Consider the following 19,788-nt stretch of genomic DNA (forward strand, 5'->3'; position numbering starts at 1 on the left):
TTTTTTTTCGTTGACACTCTGTATTGTCTTGTGTGTAAGACACTGAAATCCTCTATATTTTGAAGTTTCTTGCTTTGTTCAATAAAGAATGGGCCATGAAGTCTGCAGGGGAGATGGTGGCAGTGCCCACAGTGTGGTAGATGGTGAGACGTGATTTCTTCCCACATCCACCCAGAAGCTAGTTTGAGGGGACCTGGGATTTGAATTGGTCTTTTTTACTTAAAGTTCTGGAAGATATGAACTTTGCTGAGAATTTTATTCAAGGAATTTAGTGTCAGAAATCTCCAATCATGATTAATGATGATCTAAGTAAACCATGTGGTATCTAGAAGGAGACAAGACAAGGTGTTCCTTTGTCCTCTTTGCTGTTCTTTTTGGCTCTTGAAGTGTTGACTTGTCATGTCCCAGGATGAAGGAGAGCAGAAGGGAGGTTCCGTTAGGTCACTGATGGCTAACCTTTTTGCCCCCCAAAAGTGGGGGGAGTGCAGGGGTCGCACGTGTGTGTGCCCACACTCTTAATTCTATGTGCCCTGCCCCCGTGCATGCGCACACAACCCCCTGCACTCCCCCCGCTTTTGGCACACGGCACTGTGGGCCCGGTAGGCCCATTTTTCACTCTCCCCAGGCTTCAGAGCCTTTCTAGGAACCTGGGGAGGGTGAAAAAGGCCTTCCCCACACCCCTGGAGGCCCTCCAGAGGCCGGAAATAGTATGTTTCTTGACTTCCGGTGGGTCCAGAAAGTCCAAAAATCACCTGGCTGGATCACGTTCCCACCAATATGGCTCTGCTTGCCACCTGTGGCACGCGTGCCATAGGTTCGCCATCATGGCGTTAGGTTATTTGCCTAGCAACAGAACAAAGATCCCGATCAGTGACAGTTGGCTGCAGCAACTGTCAACTTTGAATCTAACCTGACAGCAGCCATTTTTTTTTCTATTCCACATGGAAGATTCAGAAAAATTCAGCCCTGCCCACCATGGAGGAATTGGTTGGTGAAATGGACAGAATTTGCTGAAATGGGCAAATAGATTTCTTTTACAGGTAGTCCTCAACTTACGACCACAATTAAGCCCAAAATGTATGTTGCTGAGTGAGAATTGTTAAGTGAGCTTTTCGCCATTTTATGACTTTTCTTGCTACATTGGTTAAGGGAATCACTATCATCATTAAATTAATAACATTAATTTTATTAAGTGAACAATAACTTAATTAACTTAATTAACATTAAGTGAATCTGGTTTCCCCATTGACTTTGCTTGTCAGAAGGTTGCAAAAGGCGATCACATGACCCCGGGTCCCTTCAACCGTCATAAATGTGGGTCAGTTGTCAAGCATCCGAATGTAAATCAAAATGTGTGTTCAAATGCTACAAAGGTCATAAGTGTGAAAAATGGCCATAAGTCACTTTTTTTCAGTGCCATTTGAACTTTGAATTGTCATTAAGTGAACTGTTGTAAGTCAAGGACTATGTGAATTAAAGGGCAATGTACCTTTTTTGGTGACTGAAACACCCTTAGTGTCTTTTTGCATAAAAAGTCCACAAAAATTGTCATACGACTTATCCTTTTATTGATTGGAAGCTCCTCTTTGAAAGCTTTTTCAAAGCTCCTTTTTCAAAACTCTTTTGCAAGCTCCTCTTTGAAAAACAGATTTGGCAGGGAAGCTCAGGCTTTGTTTGACACTTTTAGATATATATCATTAGAAGGAAAGTCTGGTTCAGATCCAGGCTGGGTCTCCCAAAGAGCACCACAGTGCAAATGGCTTGAGGCAGAGGCGGAGTTCATTTGACACGGTCGCTTTTATAGACCAACTTTTCTACTGTCCCCAGAAAGCACATGAACTCATCCTTCCTTCTGGGGGTTACTGGAGGGCAGAAAAGATCCAGTAGAGAGGAAGACTTTGACTTCAGTCCTGGGGGAGGTTTAATATTTATCTTTTGTCAGTCAGTAGTGGTGACCACAAGGATGGGGAGTTTATGTGAAGAAATTATGTGTCATTTAAATGAGGAACTTGTAATATCTAAAGAGGATAAATATCCATTTCCTTCCAGTACTACACAGACCTCAGGGGAATGGGAATACTGATTCCTATAGAGGTTTTAAGGAGACACGTTTGAGACCATCCAACCCTGGCCCCCCGGAGGCCCTCCTGAGGCCAGAAATGGTCCATTTCCCAACTTCAAGTGGGCCCGGAAGGCCTGTTTTTTGCTCTCCTCAGGCTCCATAGGCTTTTTTGGAGCCTGACAAAGGTGAAAATAGCCTTCCCCACCACCCACCCCCGGATGCCCTCCAGAGGCCGGAAATGGCCCATTTCCCAACTTCCAGTGGGACTGGTGGGACCAGTTTTTTGCCCTCCCAGGCTCTAGAGGCTTTCTAGGAGCTTGGGGAGAGCAAAAACGGCCTCCCTGCCCCCCAGAGGCTGGAAACAGCCCATTTCCTGACTTCTGGTGGGCTCGGAAGGTCAAAAATCAGCTTTGGATGTGGCAAAGCCAGTTCTCCTCTAGGCAGCTCCTGGAGACGGTGGGCTCTCCCTGCAGCTCCCTAGTTAAGTCAGGATAGTGACGTTTCAGGAATATCCTCCTGATATTATATATCTAGCATATATTCTTTTCCCATTCACATAGTACAATGCGGAAAGCTATCCATTTTGGGGACTAGAGTATCATGTGGCTTCTTTGGATAAGAGACCATCCTCTGGTATGAGGATGTTTTCTCTGTCTTCCCTGGATCAAATATTCACAGAAGCTATTGAGCTTTCCAGATGTTGTTTTGCTGTTGGATCATTACTTTTCAGTTATGTTCAGAAAGGCTGTTGGAGCAGTGATGTTTCAAGACCAAGTCCTGAAATTCTGAGGTCCAAATTCTATAATGGAATCTAACACCTGCAACTTAACTAGGGTAGGTCATTTAGAGTATTGCAATCAGGATGGGGTTTAATTATTCAGTTATTTTACTGTTTGAAGATTATATTGTATTTTAATTTGATTACTCTTAAACTCTTCATATTTCTATTCATTTGCTTTTTAATAACCTTAATTGTCCAATTTATGCAAAAGAAGAATACAAGCACATCAAAAACGGCAATGAAAAATGAAACGTCATGAGCCTAAAAACAGTTTCACTATTATTTCCCTACTTTTAGCATTAGGTATTCCTTTGTATTTAGATCTGGCCTCAGGAGGAGGATGTAGCATTTGGGAAAGAAGATGCAGCCCAGCACCCCAGCACTGGAGGCCAAGATGGAGAAGATCTGCACGACTACCATAGACTTTCCTTTGGTGCTCAGGTAGGCGGGCAGGAAGGAGACCCAGACACTGCAGAAAACCAGCATGCTGAAAGTGATCAGCTTAGCTTCATTGAAGGCCCCAGGCAGGTTCCTTGCCAAAAAAGCTACAGTGAAGCAAATGGTGGCTAGGAAACACATATTGCCAAGGACAACATAAAACATGGTGATGGAGCCTTCATTGCATTGAAGGATGATCTCCCCAGGCTGGGAGTGGAGGTCAGAGTCAGGGAATGGGGGAGAAATTCCCAGCCACAAGGCACAGATGACAATCTGGACATCAGAACCAGAAAGGATGATGGAGTTGGCCAAGCTCTTCCCCAACCACCTTCTCATCCTGTTTCCTGGTTTTGAAGCCAGGAAGGCCAATACCACTGTGATAGTTTTGGCCAACACAGAAGACACAGCTATTGAGAAGACAATGCTGAACACTGCTTGTCGGAGAAGGCAGGAGGCTTTCCTTGGTCGGCCAATAAAGAACAAGGAGGACAAGAAGCAAAGCAGGAGAGAGACCAGGAGGATGTAGGAGAGGTCCCGGTTGTTGGCTTTGACAATGGGAGTTTCTTGGTATTGAAGGAATATGAGTGAAACAAAACCGGTGGTTAGGAACAAGATTAGGGCAAAGGAGATCAGGATGATGCTGAGGGTTTCTTCATAGGACAGGAAGGTTATTCGTTTGGGGATACATTGGATTCGGTTCTCAGTTGGATATTGATCATCTGGGCACTGGGTGCATTTTTCAGTATCTGACAAAACAGAAAGCAATATTACTTTTATAGTCTCTCCTTTCACATCTCAAGAAAGACCTTCTTTGGATGACAACTGATACTGAGAGACAGGAACTCTATAGCAAATCATAAATAGGAGGCTGCATACATATATAAAACATTAGTCTGGCTGACCTTTTTAAAGCAAACTTTGGGCAGCTTATAGCCAGCAAACCCCTACCCCTCCAATATATACAGCTATAAAAACAACAAGAAGAAATAAAATCCAAAAAAGAAATAGTCGGAGTCACAACCACCTTAACTGATGCAACACACCACATTCTCATCCTGCACTTTATCTCAACATTTGGGAGAGGAACTTCTTCTCCAGAATTTCAGAAGGCTGGGTGCCTGTTGGAATTCAAGGAAGAAGGTGTGCAATAGGGCAGGAGTTCCAACAGAAAAAGCAGGCTTCCAAAGACCCATAAGGTGGCAATATTTTAGGGAACCAATCTGGGGCACGTCTATCATATCTGCTCTGGTTTTCATGCTGAGGTCCACGGTGAGACTCTTGAGAAGAGGGCCTCCTTCAAGACAGAAGGTGGTGTGCTGATTGCTGGAAATAGGCATTAAGTCCCCCAAGTGTGAAATTAGCTGCAATCGTTGAGCCCCACTAGAAATTCCTTAATATGTGATTCTTTCTACCACAGACTTTTTTTGATATGAAAGAAGACCTGGAATTAAAAGATATTTGGAGAATACATAATCCAAAAGAATTGGATTATACTTTTTTTTCCGACAGACATAGATCCTTCTCTAGGATTGATTTTATTTTGTTGTCAGATGATTTACTTGTTAAGACAAAAAGAACAAAGATTCTTCCAAGGACTTTGTCCGACCATAGCCCAGTATGGATAGAAATTGAGATGGGTAAGATTGAGCTCTTGGAGAGTGAATGAAAACTTGTTCAGATATGAAAAAAACATAATAGAACTTAAAAAGCACTTGAAAGAATTTTTTGAAATAAATTTGAATAAAGGTACCCCAATTGAAATTGTCTGGGACGCAAGTAAAGCTTATATGAGAGGGGTACTTATTTACATGAACTCTAAACATAGACTGTTTCGACAAAAGAAAAGATCTGAATTGGAAATAGAAATAAAGAATAAAGAACAGTTACTTATTAAAAATCCAACAGACGAAAGAATAAGCAGTGCTATAAAACTTTTGAAAGACCAATTTCAAATGCTTATGGTGGAACAAGTTGCAACAAACTTACAATATGCGAAGCATAATACATTTTGTAATGCTAATAAACCGGGCAGATGGTTGGCTTACACATTGAGGAAAAAACAAAGTATACGGATTATAGATAGTATTGATATTGGAGGGAAAGAAATTTTTCAACAAAAATTAATTAAGGAAGCTTTTGTGGACTATTATACCAAATTATATGCCAAGGAGGAGGTGCAGAACCGACTTATAGAAAAATACTTAAACGATAAAAGAGTTACAAAAATTACTGATCAACAAAAGGAAAGAATGAATTATCCTATAACAGAGGAGGAGATAATAGTAGCAATTAAACAGTTAAAAACAGCCAAAGCTCCTGGTACGGATGGTTTAACTGCAGTGTATTACAAAACCTTGCAAGCTGAAATGGTGGAACAACTTAGAGATTTATTTTGCAATATTCAACAAGGGGGTAAAATACCCCCATCATGGACAACAGCTTACATATCCTTGATACCAAAAGAACAAGTCGGTCCTAAAAAACCAGAGAATTGCAAAAGTTTTACAATTACATTTTCACCCCTTCCCCCCACCACCACCCTCCCCAAACTTCCCAACCTCCCTAACCCTCCCTAACCCTCCCCTCCCCCCAGACTTCCCTATATTATACTCATATCTGGTAAAAAAAAAAAATTAAAAAAAACCCTTAATATAAAACTTGTGTAAAAACTTGAACCCCTCCCTCCCCTTTATAATTTTTCTTTTTACCCTCATTACATTAAAATATTTCTAATACATTATTTTCAAATAAAAGCTATTTGATACTTTCTAGTTTGATATTTGTTCTGAACATATTCTATCCACTTTTTCCATTCCTATTCATAAGTCTCTTGTGAACAATCTTTTAAGTATGCTGAAATCTTCGCCATCTCTGCAAAACTGGCCATCTTCAAAGTCCATTCCTCAATAGTGGGCAAGGCTTCATTTTTCCAATATTTACCTATCAACAATCTTGCTGCTGTTATCATATACAATATCAGTTTTGTTTCACCCACTGTAAAACCCTTAACTATACCCAATAAAAACAATTGTGGAGAGAATTGAATTTTTTTCTTCAAAACATTCTGCATGACCCACCAAATTTTTATCCAAAAAGCCTTAACTTTCCTACAGGTCCACCAAACATGATAATACGTAGCATCCAAACATTCACATCTCCAACATTTTGGCTGAACATTAGGGTACATACATGACATCTTTTTGGGATCTAAATGCCATCTATAAAACATTTTATAGAAATTTTCCCTCAAATTCTGCGACTGTGTAAATTTAACATTCTGAACCCAAATTTTTTCCCATGTTTCCAACATTACTGGTTCTTCAAAATTTTGTGCCCACTTAATCATACAATCTTTAACTAATTCAGTTTCTGAATCCCTTTCTAACAAAACATTATAAAACCTTTTGATACGCATTGGACCTTTCTCTTTTATATGTCTAACCAATTCTTCCTTGTGCAACATAATACCAGTTTTTTGGTCCTCTTTCCATCTCAATTGTAATTGATTATATTGTAACCAAGTTAGATTAATCCCTTCGTCCAACAGTGTCTGCAATGTCTTCAGCTGCCATCTGCCCGCATCTGTAAAAAGAACCTCTTTATATAAAACCCCCCCGAGTGACATTATATTTGTATTCCACAAAATATGACCAAGATCCAACCATAGCGGTATTTTATAATCCCATTTGGATCGGTGCTTCTTCCAAACTCTCATCAAAGAGTCTCTAAGTATATGGCTTTTAAATACTTTATCAACTTTGTCATCATAAAATAAGTAGGCATGCCATCCAAATTCAAGATCAAAACTTTCTGCATTCAATATTCCAGCCTTTTTCCTTCCAAACCAATCACTTGTTAAAGTTAAAGCTGCTGCATCATAATATAACTGTAGGTTTGGAAGTTTAAGACCTCTTTCTGGAACATCTTGCATAATTTTCAATTTCACTCTCGGCTTTTTCTCATTCCAGACGAACTTATTCACTCCAGTTTGCCAAACTTTCAATTGTTTATCAGCTTGGCTTCAGCCATAGTGTCCGGAGATAACCTCCAATCCGACCACACGTCTGGGAGGGAGCGGGATGATTTAAAATCAGCCAGCCTGGCTTTGGAAGAGTTTTGGCTGTCTGTCAGGTTTCACTGCTATCTTAAATAAACTTCATTCTCAAACGCAAGGTCTCTAATGAATCTTTTCTTTATTTAAGAATAGAAAGAACGACATCCCTGAACTCTTTGTGCAGCCAAAACTGGCACCTCCTTCCAAACCCCTCCCTTTCCATTCTTCAACCCCAATGTCTCATTGGCCTGTGCAGATCCATCTCTCCATCCCAAGCACTTTTTATTCACAGGAATTCCCCCCTCCCTCTATCACCCAGGTAACGCTATCTACTAAAGAGCAGGAAACTAGGTAAAAGTTCATCTCAGCATTAAAGCAAAGCTTCTCCCTCTCTCATTCATGTCAGTGCTGGACGAGATCATAAATTGGAATGCTGATATCCGGCCCCTCTCCCTTCACTTCTCCAATGTAACCTGCCCCATAGGAAAAAAAACACAACAAGATAAGTATCATTATCCCCTCCTTGGATGCGAACCCCCCCCTCCCGGATTACTCGGGTGGTCTGCATGGAATTTTGCTATAAGGCGGTCAGCTTGGGTGTTTGAGCTCTTCACCCAGGAAGCCTCTGACAACGGGTAGCCCTTCCATTTAATTAAGTACTGGAGGCGCCCCCTGTGCCATCTTGAGTCAAGAATTCGCTGCACTTCGTAGTGAGTTTGGCCCCCAACAACCAGGGGCCCAGGGGGTTCACGTGGCATCGGCCTTAAAGTAGACCCCACTACAGGCTTCAGAAGGCTACTGTGAAAAACGGGGTGAATGTTCCCCAGGAGCCGTGGCAACTGCAGTTGTACTGTAACGGGGTTGATTATTTTTACTATAGGGAATGGTCCTATAAATTCCGGGCCCAATTTCTTGCTCAGGAGTCTAAATCTCAAGTACTTGGTGGAAAGGTAGACTTTCTCTCCCAGCTGAAATGGTCTTTGGGGAGTTCGGTGCTTGTCTGCCTGTTTCTTATAAGATTCAGCCGCCTTGGCCAGCGCCCTCTTAACATTCTCCCAAGTTTCTCTCAACATTGCCATCCAGTCGGTCAAGCTGACTGAGGAAGGGGGCTCCCTCGGGTACTCTGGCATGGGGACAAAATCCATACCACTCACTACTTTGAACGGGGTTAGCCCCGTGCTGCTGTGGACAGCATTATTATATGCGACCTCCGCAAAAGATAGGAGGTCTGCCCGCCTGGACTGTTGCAACCAGTAGCTGAACCGACAAGACCATGGGAGGAGATTGCGATGGACTTCATAGTAGACCTACCGAGGAGTAGTGGGAATACAGTGATCTGGACTGTAATAGACTTATTCTCCAAACAGGCACACTTCATTCCTTGCAGCGGACTGCCCTCAGCCCGCCAGTTATCCAAACTGTTCCTGAAACACATCTACCGCCTGAATGGAGTCCCCAGGAGAATCATCTCCGACCGAGGGGTCCAGTTCACAGCAAAGTTCTGGAGGGAGTTCCTATGATCCATAGGGTCATCCCAAGGCTCAGCTCAGCATTTCACCCGAGCACCAATGGGGGGGTAGAAAGACTGAACGCTATGATAGAACAGTATTTAAGATGCTATGTCGACTACCAGCAGTCCAATTGGGCAGACCTCCTATCTTTTGCGGAGGTCGCATATAATAATGCTGTCCACAGCAGCACGGGGCTAACCCCATTCAAAATAGTGAGTGGTATGGATTTTGTCCCCATGCCAGAGTACCCGAGGGAGCCCCCTTCCTCTCTGTGCTGAGCTCTGTAGGGCTGGCCTTGGTGTTGATAGTCCTCTGCCTTGTCTCTCATCCTGGGGTAGGGAGGTCCTGCCTCATCTAGGCTTCGCTGCTTGCTGGGGGGGGGAACCCATGGATGTGTCGTTGGGCTCCTCCTCCTTCTGCTGTGGAGGGGGGAAGGGCTGCGCTTTGGCCTACGGCCTCTTGGATCAACAGCCCAGACTGGTTCTCTCTTTTCTTTGGGTCTGCAAGATGACCCCTCCCCCTGAAGGGTGGCACGGTCAAATTTCTCTTTCAACTCATCTATGGGGCTTTCGAGTGGCTTCTTTAGAATTTCTTGGTGCTTGGTTTGTTTCCTGACTTGCTCCCATTCCCATAGCCAGGTCGCCCTCCCCAATTCACTTAGGGGTTTCCCTTTACCTTTCACGTTTGGAAAGGGAAATTCAGCCTCGGAGGCTTTTGGCACAATCCCCGGGTACTTATCTGTCTCCCGTTTCTTGGCTTGAAGTTCTGCTGAGGGGGAAGGCGGGGAGAGTTGAGCCTTCGTACTTTCCAAACTGGCTGGGATCATGGCCGGTTCTCCTCCCGTTGCTTGAAGCAGGCTTTCCTCCGAGAGCTTGGCTTCAGCCATAGTGTCCGGAGATAACCTCCAGTCCGACCACACGTCTGGGAGGGAGCGGGATGATTTAAAATCAGCCAGCCTGGCTTTGGAAGAGTTTTGGCTGTCTGTCAGGTTTCGCTGCTATCTTAAATAAACTTCATTCTCAAACGCAAGGTCTCTAATGAATCTTTTCTTTATTTAAGAATAGAAAGAACGACATCCCTGAACTCTTTGTGCAGCCAAAACTGGCATCTCCTTCCAAACCCCTCCCTTTCCGTTCTTCAACCCCAATGTCTCATTGGCCACCATGCAGATCCATCTCTCCATCCCAAGCACTTTCTATTCACAGGAATTCCCCCCTCCCTCTATCACCCAGGTAACGCTATCTACTAAAGAGCAGGAAACTAGGTAAAAGTTCATCTCAGCATTAAAGCAAAGCTTCTCCCTCTCTAATTCATGTCAGTGCTGGAGGAGATCATAAATTGGAACGCTGACAGGTTGCATGATTGATTGATGTATCATAGGCCTATGAAGTAAAGTTAGCTTGGATGAGAAAAAGCCATTCATCTGAAACAGGGGTGGGATCCTACTGGTTCAACAACTGGTTCGCTGAGTGCACACTGTACTCAACTGGTTTTCTGTGTTCATGTGTGCAGTTTGTAGAAAAGTGAACTTCCGCGTTGCTGAGAGCAAGGAAAACAGCTGAGGAGCGGCAATCCACTTTACCGCCCTGATCAGCTGGGCTTCGGAAACAGAAATATAGATGAGTATAATGCAGGGATGGGTGGGTGGGCCACTCCAAAGAAAGAGAAAACCAGTTTGCTCATGGCTGAAAGTTGGAGCTAATGGTTCGCCCGAACCGGTCCAAACCGGTAGAATCCCACCACTGATCTGAAACCATTTCTCACATTTCAAAGAATTCAGATGTTCCTAGTAAAAGTAAGATGACAGGACACTTCTAAACTGTTAAGTAGAAGACAGATTTCCCTTGGCATAAGTAACCTTGCAGAATCCACCATGTCCTCCTATCTCTTCCAATCTCATCCTTCAAGATCTTTTTCTTATTATTCACATTATGAAAAAAAAACAGCAACGTATTAAAAAATTAAATGTGTCTTCAACATGCATCTCGATCTAGATGCTCTGGAAGAATCCAGCATTCTTCTTCCAGAGTTACCCACCTTCCTGAGTGGAGATGGTCCCCTTTGGACAAGGAATGCAGTTGTAGCAGCAAACCGGCTCTCCTTCTCGAGCCTGTTTGACAAATCCAGGATGACAATTTTCCACACATTTGGATTGAGGGAAACTCTAAAGCAGGCAAATAAGGAATGCCAAAAGAAACATGTCAGGACTGACCATCCATGGAGAATAGAGGTCAATTTAAATATTAATCCAGTACACTATGGGCCTCAGTTAGATGAATATATAAGATTTCTAACTAATTCCAAATGACCGTAAGAATCTGTGGTTTCTTCAATTAGTTCCTCACCTTTGCTTCTGGCAGATCGCTTTGCAATAAGGTACTTTTCTACTTAATAAAGTCTGGAAGGATTGAACTGAAAAAATATTTAAGCATTAAATGACAACCAGTGGCTTCCTCCTTATAGCAATCTTAACATGCATTCCTCCATTCTTCAGGTATCCATGACATTCAGGTATGATTATCTATTCATATTAAATTGTATTTAATTTAATTGTAAATTTTCATCATTAAATTTAGCATTTTTGCTAGCACGGTGCCATGCGCTTCCATCGGCTGTCTTGTACGGCAAATATAAAAGGATACCATTGATGGAAAGGCTCTGTTCCTGCAGCTCAGGAGAGGTGGAGACTTTGGGTCACATGCTCCTTAGATGTTGCTTTTATACAGAGATTAGGAAAAAGCATATTCTGCCAATACCTGCTACTGGTAGGTATCCTGGCTGTTCCGATTCTTCCTATCTTCAATGGCTGCTTAAGGATGAACATAACTACAGTGCACTGCTTAATCTTTTCCCTTTTAGCGCTTAACCTACAACCGGCCACCCAGTTGATGGATTGCAATTGTAGCATAGTTAGATCATGTATAATTGACAGACTGGATTTTATTATAGATTTTAGTGTTATTCATTATTTTATACTATAATTTTTCATTGTATATTTACTGAGCATTTTTATTTGTTCTGCTTTCTGGTCTGAGACTGTAATAAATTGATTGATTCTAAATTTAAATTAAATTTATAAATGTATTAAAATTTTTACTCCATCAGATTGATTTTCAAAAAATAAAATTGTGATTAAAAATCCAACCTCTTACTAGTAAGAGCTGCAAAAAAAATTCTTAAGGACTATATAAAACATTGTAAAGCCCTTTGAAAGGGGTGCAAAACAGTTTTCTACTAAAGCTACAAAGCAAAAGGTGCTTCCAAATAAGGGCTGTCAACCTTAAAGGGAATGTTATTTGTTTCTTTATATATTTATTTCCTCAAGTCATGCAACTGCCATGCTAGTGAAATAAGACTAAAACTGACTGCCTAATTTCTGGAACTGTTGTGATGTAAGATCAGGGGTGGGCTGCTGGGGGCTCGCAGGAGTTCGGGAGAAGCTCTAGCAAAGATTCTGTGCAGTTCAGACAACCCCCAAATCCCATTCCGGCTGGCCCCACCCACGGCATTCTGCCACTCCCAGGAGTCCCGATTCGGCCTGTTCGGGATGCAGGTATTTGCAGGGCATGCACGAAGGCTCAGGGAGGGTGAAAAATGGGCCTCTGGAGCCTGGGGAGGCCATTTTCACATTCCTGGAGGATCGAAAAAGCCCCCCCCCAGTTGTGGTGCAGGAGGCTGACTACGCCACAACCACCATGATCACACCCACCCAGCAACAGGGCAGAGAACCTCTTAGTAAAATTTTTGAAGCCCACCCCTGTGTAAGATGGACATGAGATCATGAGAAGGTGAGCCTCAAACAGGGTAAGTCAAGTACTTTTTGCTGCCGGAAGTGGGACATGAGCCTGACTCTTGTGACAGAAGGAGATGTTTCTAAGGCCCAGCTAGATATCCAAGAAAAACCTTTTTGTTTAATAACTACAATTCTGTGACATCAATTGGCATAGAAAGACTAACATACATTTATTATTAATTAAATCTGGAGCCTCCTTTTTTGCCCAGAGAGACTTTAGTATCTAACAATCAAGGTAAAAATTGCATTCAAGAACTTTTCAGATGGAAGTGCCTTCTTACAAGCCAAAGGCCTAATCTAAGTACTGGTAGCATTTCCTTTCAAATTGTCACTCATGACTTCTGATATGAGGAAGAACTTTTCTTTGGATTAAAGTCTTATTTCAATTCTTCTGGGTAAGGGCATTATCTCATATCACAACAGTCATTATGATTTCATGTGAACTGAAAGCCTTGGACCCCCTTTTTAGGAACAGAAGTCAGGTTGCTCTATCCATGTGTGGGGAAAGAGAGGAATGCATCACTCTGGATAACTCTGGGCTGCTTAAAATATTACTGTTGTGGCCTGTTAGCTGCCAGTCCCTCCAGCAGCCAAATCAGAGGAAGAGGAGGTGTGGGAGTCAGGATCAGCATCAAGGCAGCCTGAGAGTTCCAAGAGGGAAGAGGGAATGGAGCTGGCAGAGAGAGAGAGAGAGAGAGAGAGAGAGAGAGATAGAGAGGGGGGGGGCAGAGCCTGGGCTCTCCATTGATTCTCAGATGGAGAATCATAAGCCCCCAGGTCTAGAGGTAGCTGATGATGATGATGATGAATAGATGGGTACAGTGCCTGATGCACAGATGCAAAGAGATGAGCGGCAATTGGCCAGGTGTTGGTGGTGCCAAGGAGGCATAATTACTACTGGTTCGGTGAACTGATGCCAATAATCCCTAGCGGTTCCCCAGGACCTGTCTGAACCAGTCTGATTTCACCCTGGTTTTGACTGAATTTCATTGGATTCAGTCTGACACCAAATTCAGAAACTACTAAACGAAATTGCCTCCTTCTTTGCCAAGGAACAAGCAAAGCTATCAGAACCACAATCCAAGCACCTGATGGCCCCTCTCATCAGTTTCACGTGGCTTCATTTCACCATTAAGCCATGGTGACTATGCTTAGCTTGCTTGAAAAAGGTGTTACATCTTTGGACAATAGAGAAAAGACACCGGTATTTTTCTCACCTGGTTGAGCGACGTTAGCTGTTGAAGAGCATCTTGGTTGACAAAAAGTCCCTTTTTTTCAAAACTCCCCAGTTTGCCTTTGAGGAAGTAATCTTTGGGGTCAACCACCCCGCTCACAATGTCCAGATCTGCGGCTATATCTCCATTTTGATCCACATACAGTTTCCAAAGGGAAATATTACAAAATACACTCTTCTTCATAAAGGGATGAAGCTAGAATGGAAAAGTCCATGTATTTTAAAAGCAGAAACCTTGGTTTCTTATCCTACATCGTGGATGTCAAACTGAATCACGTCATGTGATGTATTGTGACGTATCATGACATTTTTTGCCTTTGCTGAGCTGGTGTGTGTGTGTGTGGCCTTGTACGTGATGGACATCCCTGTCCTACATGGTCTATTCACATTTGAATCTTTACAGCTTTAGCAGTTGTAAATATGTTTAATTAGAACAGGTGTTATTTCCACAAGTGAACAAAAAAAAAAAAATCAGTAAAATTTGTTAATCACAGACTGACAAAATATTATTGAGAAAATATATTTAACACAATTGGCCAATTATAGGGAAGATTCTAGAGTAAATGACAAATAAATTGAACAACAGGGGGAGAAAAAGACATTTGTTATGGCCTGTCAGCCACCGGCCCCTCCAGCAGCTGAATCAGAGGAGGAGGAAGGTCAGCATCAAGGCAACTTGAGAGCCCTGAAGGGGAAGAATATTTTCAGTCTCTAATATAAAGATATATTTGCATCATTTTTGCTGTTGGGAACTTTATGCTCCAAGCAATTAGAGTGGCCAAACCTGCCGATCTTTTGTGGCACAAGGAGGTTGAGACGATTCCCTCCCCTCTTCCTTTGAATTCCTTCTCCAAAGGAACCAAGATCCTTGTTGGGATCCAATACCTGCCATGGCTGCAGCCTTGAAGCCCTCAACTTCTCTTTGTCCTTCTTTCTTCTCCTCCTGGATATGGAGGCATATGCAGCATTCAAGGCGTGGGTCAGAGTCCTCACGATACTGAAAACTTTTACTTTAGTTACAATCTTCATGCTGCTTATTTTATCCTCCATTGGTGCTTTCTGGGTGCATCTTTTACGACCTTTGACAGAAAAGGCATGCTTTGAAAAAGAACAGTGCAAAGACTGATCTCGATATTGGGGTTCTACAAAGTGGAACTTGTATACGGCATTATCTTTTGTCACTTTTTTTTCCTGTAAATGAAAACTCCATACACTATGAATGTACTTGAAATATATGTTCCTTCGCATGTAATGTTTCTCAAAGATTGTGAGGATCCAGACTTTCCCTTCTATAGGTCCAGACAACTGCCTAAATGTTAAATGGAAAGGAATAATTCTCTCCAAAAGAGGAACATGTTCGATGGAGTGAAGAAAGACATTGACTTGTCTCCACTTAGAGACGGCATTCCTGAGGGGTGCTGTACGCTGAGTCGTTGAGAATCGTTGTGATATAACACAAATTCCTGACAAGCATCCGAGTAAAAGTCCTCATGAAATTCTCTCCATTTTCTGTGTCTGAAGCAAAGAGACCAATCAAGGTCCATCTGAAATGGAGGAGCAGTTGGACAATGCCGGGATATTGGATCCCTTCTTTGGGGAACATCGGGTGGAAAAAGGGGAACTGACTTTTATCATTCAGAGCCTCTGAAACAATTTCATAACTGGTCTGAAAAAAAGTTATGAAGAATTCTGTGTTATATTTGGGGTCAGATCAAGTCCAAATGTTAGCTTTTAATCCATCCAACTTGGTTCTTATGAACATATAAGAATAGTATGTGGTTGATCAGTTATTAGACCCCATATGAAGATACATAATATAATAAGCAGAACCATATATAAAATAGAATAAAAACAAATTAATAAAAAGAAAAGAAAAGAATAAAGACTACAAATAATATTTCTGTATCATCACTACAAGTTACCATCATGAGATCCACATATGGGGATACCAGCTGAACTCTTTTGTTCAAATACAGTTTCATATTATAAGTATGTTTTAAAATTCTGATTGCAAAGAAAATATATTGGTTTAATGCAAAGATTCCAAAAGGTCCTTCATCTAATGTGCGGTTTAAGATACTGGTCTCTCTCTTTCATATACATATTAATATAAATATGGTATATTTCATATACTAGAACTACGCCACTTATGGTCCGACCCAAATGTAGTACACAAAATTATCCACTACAATGTCCTATCTGTCAATGACTACTTCAGCTTCAACCACAACAATAAACGAGCACAGAATAGATACAAACTCAAGGTAAACCGCTCTAAACTCGATTGCAGAAAATACGACTTCAGCAACAGAGTGGTCAATGCCTGGAGTGCACTACCTGACTCTTTTGTTACATCCTCAACATCCCCTAATTTTAACCTTAAACTGTCTATTGTTGACCTCACCCCATTCCTAAGAGGTCTGTAAGGGGTGTGCATAAGTAAGATAATTCACTGGGATTTTTTCCCTGAATCTAGAATATGTTACCATTGAAAAATATTATTTTGGCTAAAATAATCTACAAAACAAGAACTTTCAATCTTTGCTCCATTTTCCTTTTACACAGAAGACAATTTGACTAGACACAGAGCCTCTGCTAACTTTCTCAAATGTGTAGCAGAAAGCCCCAAAGCAATGGGGATGGTGTCATGAGAGGATATGATTGCTTTGATCCTTCCCAACTCTGGATCGTAAGCCATAGGAATGACATCTGAAATGACCACAGTGGAAAGCAGTTCTTGAATTCCATAATTCATATCTCCTCAACCCTTATTCTTAATACTGGTATACCACAGGGTTGTGTGTTGAGTCCCTCACTCTGTACTCTTTATGTACATGACTGCATTCCCACTCATGCCAGTAATTCTATTATTAAATTACAACAGTGGTGGGATTCATCTCTGGGGAGATGAGTCTGCCTATTGAGATGAGGTACACCGGTTGCTTTCATGGTGTGGAGACAATAATTTGGTCCTTAACACCAATAAGACCAAGGAGCTTATAGTGGACTACAGAAGGAATAGATCAGATATCCAAGCCTTGGTTATCAATGGAGACCAAGTAAAGCAAGTGGCCAGTTTTAAGTTTTTGGGTGTTACCATAAAAGAGGACCTGACCTGGGGAACTCATATTGCAGCACTGGTCAAAAGCACTGGTGAAAAATTGGTGACCTTCTGCACCATAGAGAGTATTTTAACCTACTGCATCTATGTATGCTTTGCCAATTGAACAGTGGCAGATAGGACATCACTCCAGAGGGTTAGCATCATTGCCCAGGATATTATTGGTTGCCCTCTCCCCTCTTTGGAAGAGCTTTATAGCTCCCGCTGCCTTAAGAAAGTTCAAAACATTCTTAAAGATCCATCTCATCCTGGGCGCCCCCTTTTTCCCCCAAACTATAACCATCTGGCAGATGGTACAGGATAATAAAAAGAAGGACAAAGAGGCTGAAAGACAGCTTCTATGCCAGTGCAGTAACTATATTGAATTCTATTTTATAGTGTTATATTAATGCAGTATCAGTGGATTTCAATTCAATTGTATAGAATGTGAAGGATGTGTGTTTTTGTTTTATTTTTATAGTTTTCTTATGTATGATGAACACTGAAGACGGCATTTAATTTCATTATACAAGGTTCAATGACAATAAAGTAAACTAACTAACATAAACAAAATGGTTGGATCTATTGTTCCATTCACTTGACCAGATAGAGAAACACAAACACACACACATACCTGTGCCACTTTGTAAGTGCCTACTAAGGTTGACATCTGGATGGAGATATCACTGGCAGCTGCATCAAGAAGAGCCAAAAGGTTGTCCTTCCTTCCACAGCTGTAATTGGGAACATTGGCATCTCCAGTAGAGAGCATGTCCAGCAAAGCTTCTGAAGTGCCAATTGTGTTAAAATAGTCATCCTGGATGTTGTAGCCAATGGTGACATTTTGCAGGTACGGTTGATTCTTGTTGATCTCTTCAATGGTCATAATGAAGCGGAAGATTCTAGCCATATCATTAAATGTCTGACTGTAAAATAATGTTCAAGTTTATTTATTACCCTTTAGATCCTTACGCTAATACTGATCCATAACCATGGGCAAATAATAGTCAACCATTTTATTATTGTTCAGACGATGGGATTGAGATTAACCACCACCAGGGTTAAAAGTTACAAATATATCATTTTGTAGTAGTGCTGATTTTCATTAACTCGGTTTCAAACTAATTGAATCATTAGAGTAGAACCATCATAAAAAGAAGATGCTTGTTCATAGGTGGCTAGGAAAAGCGATTCTGCAAAAAACTCATCCTCTCTTTCTATAAGAATGAGGGAATGGCTATCAATGAGATGTTATAAAAGAATGGAAAAGGGCTGGTCAGAGGAAACTACAGCTCTTTCCATCATCAATCTTGAATTCTTTCAGGTGTTTTCCTTGCCCCATCTATGGATTTGAGTTTCTTCTGCAAAAGAAGACAAAAGAGGGAAGCCATGGAAATCAAAAGGATTCAGGAAATTAGGCAGGTCCTGTAACATAGGAGTCAGGGAAATAAAAAGAACAGAAGTGTAAATGCAGGGAATGCAACTCCATCACACACATTAATGACTTACGAGTGAGACTTTTTATTTGGAGCCATGTTGAAAAGCAACATTTCACGCAATATTCTTGTGGCACAGAGGACTACACCAATGAGATGGTCTCCTTGCCTATAATAGCTCCATGGATAGCTTTCATCCCGGTGCTCCAAACTCAGCGGGCAGTTTGGTCTAAGCTTCCCAGAGACTTGCTGGGACACCAGAAGCATCAGAAGCAGAAGAAAGAGGTCCATAATCCACAGCGTTGAATCAACCCCTTTCCTATTTCTAAACAAGAACAAGAAGAGTTAGAAGAATTCAAAACACTCTACAAGATGGAAATGCCAGGTTCTTTGCCAATTTAGATAGATACAAACTGATTTTTGTCTTGAAAGGAAAGAAATGTATATTCAAAAGCACAGTCCCTGCCTGTCCCAAAACTTGTGCCACACAGCCTGTCATCTGATGCATATATTCTTTCCTGATGCAAGACCTTTGCATGTTGCTTCAGTCTAATGTTTACATCAAAGGTAGTCACTGGAGAAGCAGCAGCAGATGTCCCAAACCCAGAATTGTGATCATTACACTAAGAAACAACTTCTCCTCTTGGGATCCTAAACTACTTCACGGTCCCATCTGCAGAGGAGAAGCTGGAGAAAAGGATGTTAATGAAAAATCACAGATACACCCTTGGAGGCCCTGTTCTCTAGTGGTTATCCTTCCTGTCAGGACTCATCCAGAAAATAGATGAAGATATATCAAGAACCAGGTAACTTTTGCTGTCCTTTTGCAAGGTCACCCAGAGCTATGGAGTAGGGGTGAAATGTTCCCGGTTTGGACTGGATCGCCTGATCTGGTAGCAATGGTGGCTGGTAGTTCAGAGAACCGGTAGCAAAAATCCCTGTGTCCCACCCCCCCACCATGCCCAGCTGAGGAACACGATCATCAGAGGCTTTTTTAAAAAAAACTTTTAAAAGCTTTTTTTCTACAACTTCTTCCGCCGAAAAAATGATTTTAAAAGTAAAAAAAAAAAACCTCTGATGATCGCGGGGCTCAGCTGGGATCTCAGAGGCTTTTCAAAGCATTTTTTTCTTCAACCTCTTCAGCAGAAGAGGTGATTTAACACATGCTTTGAAAAGGCTCTGACGATCCCAGCTGTGTTCCTGATCGGCAGAGGCTTTTCAAAGCATTTTTTTGCAATTGCAGAAAAAATGCTTTGAAAAGTTAAAATAAAAAAAAAAAAGTTGGCAATGTCCACCCAGTTACATTACCCCCACCACTAAGCCACGCCCACAGAACCGGTAGTAACAAATTTTACATTTCACCCCTGTTATGGAAGCAA

At 41.8% G+C, this 19,788-nt stretch overlaps 1 protein-coding gene across 1 annotated transcript; it reads right to left on the reverse strand.

Moving 5' to 3' along the window:
* Positions 1-3,122: 3,122 nt before the first annotated feature.
* On the reverse strand, positions 3,123-17,883 carry LOC139309902 (vomeronasal type-2 receptor 26-like). Its single transcript, XM_070934089.1, has 6 exons — positions 17,608-17,883; positions 15,342-15,539; positions 13,857-14,069; positions 10,884-11,010; positions 9,522-9,767; positions 3,123-4,027 (listed from the first exon to the last, which is right to left on the reverse strand). The coding sequence occupies exons 1-6, from the start codon at positions 17,881-17,883 to the stop codon at positions 3,123-3,125; spliced, it is 1,965 nt and encodes a 654-aa protein (XP_070790190.1).
* Positions 17,884-19,788: the final 1,905 nt, after the last annotated feature.

Source organism: Pituophis catenifer, unplaced genomic scaffold (genome assembly GCF_029215685.1).
Source record: "Pituophis catenifer annectens isolate HBS135680 unplaced genomic scaffold, rPitCat1.0.hap2 SCAF_2, whole genome shotgun sequence".
Lineage (NCBI taxonomy): Eukaryota > Metazoa > Chordata > Lepidosauria > Squamata > Colubridae > Pituophis > Pituophis catenifer.

Excerpts from the sequence above, each read along its gene's own strand:
- LOC139309902 (XM_070934089.1), bottom strand. The coding sequence starts at position 17,883 with ATGGCTAGAATCTTCCGCTTCATTATGACCATTGAAGAGATCAACAAG. Across the intron at positions 11,011-13,856 it reads AGCTAACGTCGCTCAACCAG|AGTTTCCCTCAATCCAAATG; the intron begins GTGAGAAAAATA and ends TGCCTGCTTTAG. Across the intron at positions 9,768-10,883 it reads GACCATCTCCACTCAGGAAG|ACGTGTGGTCGGACTGGAGG; the intron begins GTGGGTAACTCT and ends GCTCCCTCCCAG.